At 38.7% G+C, this 9706-nt stretch overlaps 1 protein-coding gene across 1 annotated transcript in view; it reads right to left on the bottom strand.

Moving 5' to 3' along the window:
- Nucleotides 1–6183: 6183 nt before the first annotated feature.
- The window catches only part of TFAP2D (transcription factor AP-2 delta), a 60250-nt gene continuing 56727 nt past the window's right edge, over nucleotides 6184–9706 (bottom strand). The window contains exon 8 of the mRNA XM_033219904.1: nucleotides 6184–6566. Coding sequence (XP_033075795.1) covers nucleotides 6347–6566 — 220 coding nt within the window. The 3' untranslated portion in view covers nucleotides 6184–6346. The remainder of the gene's footprint in view (nucleotides 6567–9706) is intronic.

Raw genomic sequence — 9706 nt, 5'->3', positions numbered from 1 at the left:
CTGTTGATGCTGGCTTCTATATTTTGTGGTGCTATTGCTGGAAGTCTGCCAACTACATTTCTCATAACCCTTTGCAAGCTGGATTCTAATTAGGTTATGCAATGGGGCACATGTGGGAAGTGGAAGGAAGAAAGAGGGGAAAGGATGCTCTAGCGTATTTCCAGTTCCGGCTATCATCCCTCCAGCAGAAGAGGTAGGTTAAGTCTCCAGCCTCCAGCTTCTTTTGCTCTCCCAGCATTAGGACCGTCTACCCTCTCAGAAGATCCACCAGCGTTAATCTTGAGGTGGGTTCTCTCAGAGAGAGGTTCAAGTAACACCCGTAGGTAGAGGCTTGCTTACTTCAAAGTTCCTACGTTCAAGTAACTTTACTTCCTTACTTTTGTTCCCCCATTTCTGGGGATGGTAGCTGCTTTTCCAGTTATGAGTATTTGGGTGATTACTCATAATTATTACTCATAAAAGTGTCCATTTTTGCTCTTTCGGCCTTCTAACACTTATTTAACTTGTTCTCTTTGAAATCCTTGAGTAGGGGGAAGGTCTGAATTCCTGTCTGGTCTTTGATTGGTGTGTCTCAGGTTTTTCTTGTGTGTTCTTGTTTCCAACCTATGAGGACTCTGCATACTTGCCAGCTATCTGGATTGCTCTCCAGTGAACCTGAAATATTCAAGGGCTGCTTCCTTTGTTCCTCTTGCATCCACATCATGCTAGTCTGTCCCTGCCATCTTGAAGTAAACTCCTTAGGAGAAATGTGAGGCTGTCAGTGCCACCTGCCTAGATGCATATCACATAGACAGCTCTTTGCTTCTTTACTGTGCTGGGCTTTCTTCCTCCCCTGGGCTTTTCTCTGGGATGAGGACATAATTCCTCCTCTATAAGATTCACACCCCAACCTCACCCCCAGGACGTGGCCCTGTCTCAGAGATGCAGTGCTACACTAAGCTTTAAAAAAGTTATCCTTTGGCCGGACGTGGTGCCTCATGCCTGTAATCCTAGCACTTTGGGAGGCCAAGGGGGGTGGATCACCTGAGGTCAGGAATTCAAGACCAGCCTGGCCAACATGGCAAAACCCCTTCTCTGCTAAAAATACAAAAATTAGCCAGGCGTGGTGGCACATACCTGTAATCTCAGCTACTCAGGAAGCTGAGGCTTGAACCCAAGAGGCAGAGGTTGCAGCAAGCCGAGATCGCACCACTGTGCTCTACCCTGGGCGACAGAGCGAGACTCCGTCTCAAAAAAAAAAAAAAAAAATCTCCTTCTTCTTTGTTCTTTCCCCAACCACCCGTGGATTCCTTTCTGGTCTCCAGTGTGTGTGGTGTTGTCAGGGAGTTTTGGGGGCAGGTGGAAGTAATAAGGTCTTGACCAAGATGCTTTTAAACCTCAAGTCCCCTCTAGAGCCTAAGATTTTGAAACTGAAACTGAAAATTTTTAAGAAACTTTCTTCAAAAACTTTTGTTGCCTGCATTCTTCTGGGTCACATTCCTTCCCTGAGGCAGTAAAGGCAACATGTTAGCTGCCCCAGAATGTGGAAGGAAGGGAGGAATATCCAGAAATACAAGGTGTGTCTGTTAGTTTTCAAAATAGCTTACTGCCCCAAATGTTTTTAAGTCTCCTGGAAGGCTAAAGCTCCTTTTCCCTGGTCTCTAGCTTCCTGTTTCCCTGATCACAACTCTCTTCCTCAATTTTTCACCCTTCCATCTCCTGTTTCCTAGATCCTGGTCTGGCTTGTACTGGGCACCCTGTGTGTATTTTCGTCATGACACATACCATATTTGAATAGCTATTATCTTCATAGGAGATTATGAGAAGCTTGACATCAATAAAAATATTCTATTTCATTCTGTATCTTCAGTCTCTAGGACGAAGCCTGGCATAGAAAGGGTACAATAAGCTGAAGACAAACTGATCTCTGGATAAAAAAATGATTTGTCCAAATTCTAAGTATTAAAGACAGTAGCTAATATTCACATAGCACTAACATGCCCCTTTTCTGCTCTAAACAGTTTAGATACACCAAGTCTTTGATTCTGACAGTAATTCTGTGAGTAGGTATCTACTATCATCCTCATTTTGCAGATGGGAAAATGGAGGCACAGAGAGGTGTGGCAACTTGCTCAGAATCACACAGTAGCAAGTAAGAGAGCCTTGATTTGAACCAGGTAGTGGCTTCTAGATCATACTCTTAGACACTAGGTCATGACACCTCTCACATATTGACTTGACTTTTGTAAGGAGATGGTACACTCATTGTGTAAAGAATTCAGATATGTATATATATTTTTAAATTCCACTGCTCTAAAATGCTTCCAAAGAGGCATAGAAGCAAGAAAATATAGGAAAATGTTTTGTATTACCTTACTCATTATTAGCAAGAGTAGTTTATTGTCACATTTATCTTAAAAGCGCTAAGTGACAGAGTGCTGAACTCTTATCACCGTCACACTTGGTTCAGGGTACTCATAGGTCCTAAAAGGTCTTATTTTATTACAGACATTGAAGATTATATATTCTCAAAAATTGGGGAAAAAGGAACTGAAAAGCCGGAAAGGATTATCTCTATTTTTAAGGCATCTAAAAAGAAGGCAGAAGAAGAATAGACGAGGCACGTTTGCAGTGCTCTGATCTTTCCAGAGAAGAAAAATAGAGAGTTGCCGGGCGCGGTGGCTCAAGCCTGTAATCCCAGCACTTTGGGAGGCCGAGACGGGCGGATCACGAGGTCAGGAGATCGAGACCATCCTGGCTAACACGGTGAAACCCCGTCTCTACTAAAAATACAAAAAACTAGCTGGGCGAGGTGGCGGGCGCCTGTAGTCCCAGCTGCTCGGGAGGCTGAGGCAGGAGAATGGCGTGAACCCGGGAGGCGGAGCTTGCAGTGAGCTGAGATCGGGCCACTGCACTCCAGTCCGGGCGACAGAGCGAGACACCGCCTCAAAAAAAAAAAAAAAAAAAAAAAAAAAAATAGAGAGTCATTGAATTTTCATTAATTTTTCTAAAGCCAGCACACTTAAGTCAAATGGTAACTCTGATGACATATCCATGATAGTTGCATTAAATGAATTATAGAAACAGTCTTAAAATAAGCATATCTTTGTATAAAAGTTTGACTTATTTCATTAAGTTTTAAATATAAAACTGTTATGCTGTCATTAATTTGGGGTAAGTATGAGAGATTTGAATATATTTTCTGGGGAAGTAATAGTTTATCTGAAAAAATATTTCCATTATTTATCATAATATTAAAAATCAGAAAGATTTTTTCAAGCTATTTTCTTTCATTTTTTATTTATTTATGTTTTTTCTTTCCTTTTTTTTTCTAAGTCTCACTCTTGTCACCCCAAGCTGGAGTGCAATGGTGCGATCTCAGCTCACTGCAAACTCCATCTACCAGGTTCAAGGATTCTCCTGCCTCAGCCTCCCGAGTTGCTGGAATTACAGGCAACTGCCACCACACTCGGCTAATTTTTGTATTTTTAGTAGAGACGGGGTTTCACCATGTTGGCCAGGCTGGTCTTGAACTCCTGACCTCGTGATCCACCCGCATAGGCCTCCCAAAGTGTTGGGATTACAGACGTGAGCCACCACACCCGGTCCAAGCTATCTTCTTTTACTGTAAACTATAATAAAGGTAATAACTTCACTTTTGTTGAAATCCTAATACCTAACTAGTGTTCTTTATTGTTCCATATGAAATATATCTATCTATTTGAAACCAATGTGTCATCTTGGAAATATTTTCTTATTCAAATAAAAATAATTATTCATAAATTACAATGGAGGAAGCAAACCAGATTAAAGCACTGAGAACTGAAAAAAAAAATCAAAATTAAAAGGTCCTTTGGCCCATTTTGGACAAAGAACACACACACATTCATTTATTCATTTATTTAAAAAGTGGTGAGTACCTATTATATACAAGGCAAAAACTGGTATGTTAACAATGTCTATTAGAATATGATAATGATTCTAAACATGACCAGTCCATCAATTCTTTTATATCCTAATGGCTGGTTAAGTTAAAACATGGGTGCTGTCCATTTAAGGCTCTTAAAACACCCAACATCCTGATAAATAATATGCACTGTAGTTATATTTTTGTTTCCAAGGCTAGTAAGTAATAACATCCCATTGAGGTGTTTAGAACCCCAACTAGTCACAGGTAAAGGTGAAAAAGTAAGCTGGTAATATAAGCCAGATCTAATTTTTTGTCTGCTTATTGTTGAACATTTGACATGGTATATAACTACATAAAGTACCTACCAGATATGCATATCAAAATGCCATATTAAATACATATGTATTGTTAATAATAAATAGAATAAAAGCAAGTTAATGTGGAAATTTAATTGAGGAAGTAGTCATCCACATTATCTGTACATAACTTTCCTACTACTTATTAAACTGAAATATTGATCATTTTTATTTCATGTGTATATTTTACAATATGGGAAATTTCATGTGAGATTAAATAATATATTTTGTGAGAAAATTTGGAGCTGCAGCAGAATTTTGGCTTTATTCTATTTTATTTCAAAAAAACTTTAAGCCATGAATAATAGAAAAATTTTAAAAATGGAACTAAACACATGAAATCACAATTCATTATTTCACATTTCTTTATTTTAAGCTCTTCTATTATGGAATTCCTTAGTAGTGTTTTCTGTTAATTAAATTTAAGCTAGGAAATTTAATTTTTCATTGGTATGGTTCTACTTTTCTGTACAAGATTGAAGATCAAGGTCAAATAATTTTTAAGAATTATTGTTAGGTAAAAATAGTTTTTGTGATCTCTACATGAAAATTCTTGAGCTCTTTCCCCTCAATTAAAAATAATACTAATATTTCCCATGGGGTTATAATATGATAGAGGCTTTTAAAGAGTAATTAAATATGTTAATGAGAGGAGAATGTTCTCGTCTTAAACTAAGTGTCAGGAGTCCACACATTAATAAAAACATTCTTTTCTTCTTTTTACATAGACAATGACTTACATTTTTATTGGCCTAGAAGCTTGAGAATTGTTAACAGTAGAAAGGTTAGTACAATGTGATACCAGTCAGGTTTCTTGACATGTTCAGGTTTATATGGACCAAACTTTCATTCAATTATCCCCTTGCCTTTGCAGCCAGGAACCTCTTGTTTTCAGTGTCTTAACTAAAGGACAATGAAGTTATAAAAACAAGCTATGAAAAAAGAAAGCATCTTAAAAGCAAAAGTTTTCTCTGATCATTGTTTCTGTTTTCTTTATTGAACTCAGACCTGAATGCTTTTGTGCCTCTAAAGGTTTAGAACACAGCCATCGGGCAGGTAGAAGAAGCACCAAAGCAGAAAAAAGAAGGCTCTCATCTTAACCAAACAATCGTTGGCCACCAGCACTTCAAGGGGCCTCCCCTAGGTCCCTGTTCTCTTCTGGCATCTCTGAGAAGCAGGACTTCCCAGAAAGATCACTGTTCCTATTCCTATGCTTTTCCAGGCAAAACAATGCCACTGCTTTCCATCAGGAGCCCAACAGAGGCAAAGCTACTCTTTCCTATATCCTGCCCTGACCCACTAAATGCAGTGGGTCTGTTTTCTTGAATTGCTAGGGTGGTGATGTGAAGAGAATGGATAGAAGAGTTCCTCTCTTATCCCTTCAGTAATATACTTTTCCAGTATCTGCTTAGCTATTGGGGTGGGGTCAATGGACCTGGGATTGGGTGGGAATGTCATAGATGTAAGAAAGTTTCCTGGAATTTTTAAATACCACCAAGGCACTGGTAGTTAAGTGGGCTAGGGGTGATCAAAATTTTAGATCTGTTGTCAATTCACAGATTCATAACTGCCCTTTTCAGTTACCCAAACATTTATTAATAGACTAATTTCCAGAGTGATCTATTCAGTGGAATGAGGCACTCTTCAGTTAAAGGGAGTTAAGTTGAAAGACTGGAGCTGTAAGTACTGGTGGTAGATTCCAGTTTGGTCATGCTTTCTGATCCCTACCTACATAGTTGGGTAAGAAAGTGCATCAGTTAGATGTGAAAAAGCAAGTGCTGCCTCTCCAAAGTCCAGAAGTGCTTAAAAAACTGTGGTGTATATAATTCAGACAATAAGTTACGTGCACAAAGGAGTTTATCATAACATAAAATTAAAAGGTGACAATTTCATCACACAGTTACACTGCTGTTTTCCTTTTTTTTTTCTTTTTTTGGTTTTGTCCTTTTTTGTTTCATTTTTCATTTCCATTTTTGTTTTTTATGGAGGATTGGGGAAGGGTAAGATTTGGTCCACTGAAGATTAGTCACCCTCAATGATATATATATTAGAAAAAATATCAGCAGCAAGACTCTCTGGGAATAGATTCTGTTTGATGTAGCTAGTCTGTCTTTTCTGTTTTGCCCTCTTTCACAGCAGCCTCTGAAGTTTTCCGCAGGGGGGCTTTCTCCGAGTTGGCATGTCCTTGGCCAGAATCCGCTGCTCCGCCGTTTTTGTGAGTAGTGTGTTTCTCCAAGTAGTTCAGCATTTCACTGAGAACTGTTTGGAAAGTGCTTAGAGCTGCACATATTGCCGGAGTCCCAAAGCCATGAGTGATCAAACTGGAAATGAGAAGTGACAGGAAAAAAGAGGTGAATGATTTGCAGTATCATGTGAAATAGCAAATCCCTCCATATAATTCAGAACATTCAATTAAACGGGTATTTATTGTGTTCCTAAATGATGCTAAGCATTGTGGAAGATACAACACAGTTGAAGGTATTGCTCTCAACTACATAAGAAATATAGGACCCGTTTGGAAGACTTGCCATTAATAGAGCTGATATGCACTAATTATTACCAAGTCTAAATATTCAACACATGACTTGATTCTCTACCTCATTAAGAAGTAGCTAGAAAACACACCTTTAGATTCCATGTGTGGAAACATCGTGCTTTCAAGAATGCCCTATATGGCATAGACTATACATGAAGAAATTATAATTGGCTGAGTGTGCCTCATGGCTAGCTGTCCCTCTGACTTCATTCTCCTTTTCCATAGAAATGCACTTTTATCCGGGCATATGGCCATCCAGATGGAGACTACATTTCCAAGCTTCTTTTGCAGTGAGTTTTGGACATGGGACTTAACCTACCCACAATGTAACATAAAGAGAAGTGATACATGCAATTCCCACTTGCTTAAAAGGGTAGCTATGCCCTATGTAGATAATCACTTAAGTGGCAGGGACAAAACAAGATAGAAGGAAATGATTCATCTCTAGACTCCTAAATGAGAGAGAAATAAAACCCCGTCTTATGTAAGCCACTCAACATTTAGGTCCCGGAAACTAACTAACCAGTAACAAAAACTAATAAGCAAATGTAAGGAATGTTGTGGTAACCTCAGCATAGGTAGTTCTTCCAACCATGACAAATATCATCTTTGGTTGAACAAACACATAGCTGTAGATTTACTCTTTTTGTGAGCAGAAGCTACCCAGATTGTTCACTTATGTTAACTGTCCTGAAGTGACACTCTGCCAGTTTGCTTCCTATGTCTTGTAATAATATAGAAAAACATCCTTGTCACATAGAATGCCCACGTTATAATATATATACAACATTGTGCATATGTGTATAGTACATTTAATAAATAAAGCAATTAACTGCTTACGTCCTAGTTTGTAACTGTTATTAGGACATTAGTAGTTTTTAAATCAGATAGTACCACCCTTCGTAATACTTTAGCTACCTATAGTTATCTTTCTTAAGTTACATAATCTTTAACAGCAAAAATAATAATATTTTATAATAATGCAAATGAAGGATTTGGGGTTTAAGGCAGCCTATTAATATGCCTCAGTTGAGGTAATAGTAGGATCTACCATGTGGGGTTGTTGTTTTTATTAGTCTACGCAAAGGGCTCAGGAGGATGCCAGATCTAAATGAAGTCTTCGATAAATGATAGAGATTGTTGGCTGGATATATTTTCTGGGTAGAGGGTAAAATTTCTGCATGTCCCTCCTTATTCCACAGGTTGTTACCATCTTTCTTCCGAATATATTACAAAGTTTGCCCTATGCCTCCATCATAGTTAACATACATTAAAAAGAAAAAAGAAAATTCCAATCTCTGATTATGTAGGAAACAAGAATGGCCAATGCTTAAGCAATTATGTACACCAAAGTTTATAGTGTAAGACATCATCACTGCTCAAGTACTATATCCACACCTCTGCTGCAAGAAATTGCATTGCCAAGCAGGAAAAATAATTTAAGCTGTATTTCTACAATGAGACAACTAGAGGGGAAGTCAAATAATTTGAAGTTTATCTGGGATCTTGGACAACAAATGGAATTGTTGGAGTGGTGGAAGAATTAATCATGGTGATGCCCACAAAAAGAACTGGATAAAGCCAACCATTAATGTCCAGATGTTTGGCCCCAGGCACAAACTGTCTCTTTTCTCATGTTTTATTCCTATTTAGAGCTTCTTTTTTTTATTTTCTTCTGTATTGGCATGTCCTCTTTGTTGTGACTCACTTCTTCATCTATAGCAGAATATAAAATATTATTTAGTTTCACTGGGTATTATTGAAGTTAATATCTCATTTTTGAGTTCTGAACATATGTCAAGTCCTATTCTAAGCTTTTTAAATCTGTATCACTTCATATAATTCTATTTACAACACTAAGAACTAGACAATATTATTTCCATTTTACAGACCATCTGAGTCCCAGAGAAGTTAAATAATTTGCCTGAGAAATGGGATATTCTGTACTTATGCTCCTCCCAGGCTGAGGGTACATTTTACTCCTCTTCTCTGAGAAATCACATTTTCTGTGGGCAGTTTAACTCAGTTCCTCTGACTTAACTTTGTACTTGGGCATCCTTGTTGGCTTGTAAAATCAGATGCTTTTTACTCACTTTCCTGTCTAAGAGCAGCGTTTTTAAAATCAAGCACAGGTAGGTAGTTATACATAAATGCTTTTATTATCCACTTTGAGAAAATAGCTGTTTCTGTATTTAAAGATTCCTCTTAAGCTGGTATCACCTCTTGACTGATGGGCTTTCTTGTTCCAAAATATGGATCTGATCATTAGCAGTTTGCATTGTCATCTTTGCCTTGGATTGAGAACCAAGTGTACCAAGTCCTCACATTGGCTCTGACTTCAGGCACTTTGTGATTTGGGGGAAGTTATTTAGCCTTGTAAAATGACAGTAGTCTAACAAGAACATCTGCTAGGTTCTTTCCAACTCTAAGCTTCAATTTAAGAGTATAACATGTTTGGCCGGGCGCAGTGGCTCACGCCTGTAATTCCAACACTTTGGGAGGCCGAGGCAGGCGGATCACGAGGTCAGGAGATCGAGACCGTCCTGGCTAACATGGTGAAACCCCATCTCTACCAAAAACACAAAAAATTAGCCGGGGGTTGTGGCAGGCACCTGTAGTCCCAGCTACTCAGCAGGAGAATGGAGTGAACCTGGGAGGCGGAGGTTGCAGTGAGTCGAGATCGCACCACTGCACTCCAGTCTGGGCAACAGATCGAGACTCCGGCTCAAAAAAAAAAAAAAAAAAAAAAAAAAGGGTATAACATGTTTATGGTGTTCTTAAAATCAAGCACATGGACAGAGGTTACAGAAGTTGAAAAACCACTTCAGGGCTGGGCGCAGTGGTTCATGCCTGTAATCCCAGGACTTTGAGAGGCCAAGATGGGCAGATCATGAGGTCAGGAGTTCGAGACCTGCCAGATTAACA

This window comes from Trachypithecus francoisi, unplaced genomic scaffold, assembly GCF_009764315.1.
Source record: "Trachypithecus francoisi isolate TF-2019V2 unplaced genomic scaffold, Tfra_2.0 Lachesis_group10, whole genome shotgun sequence".
Classification (NCBI taxonomy): Eukaryota; Metazoa; Chordata; class Mammalia; order Primates; family Cercopithecidae; genus Trachypithecus; species Trachypithecus francoisi.
The sequence above is the reverse complement of the archived record's forward strand: the minus strand, read 5'-3'. Positions and strand labels throughout refer to the sequence as shown.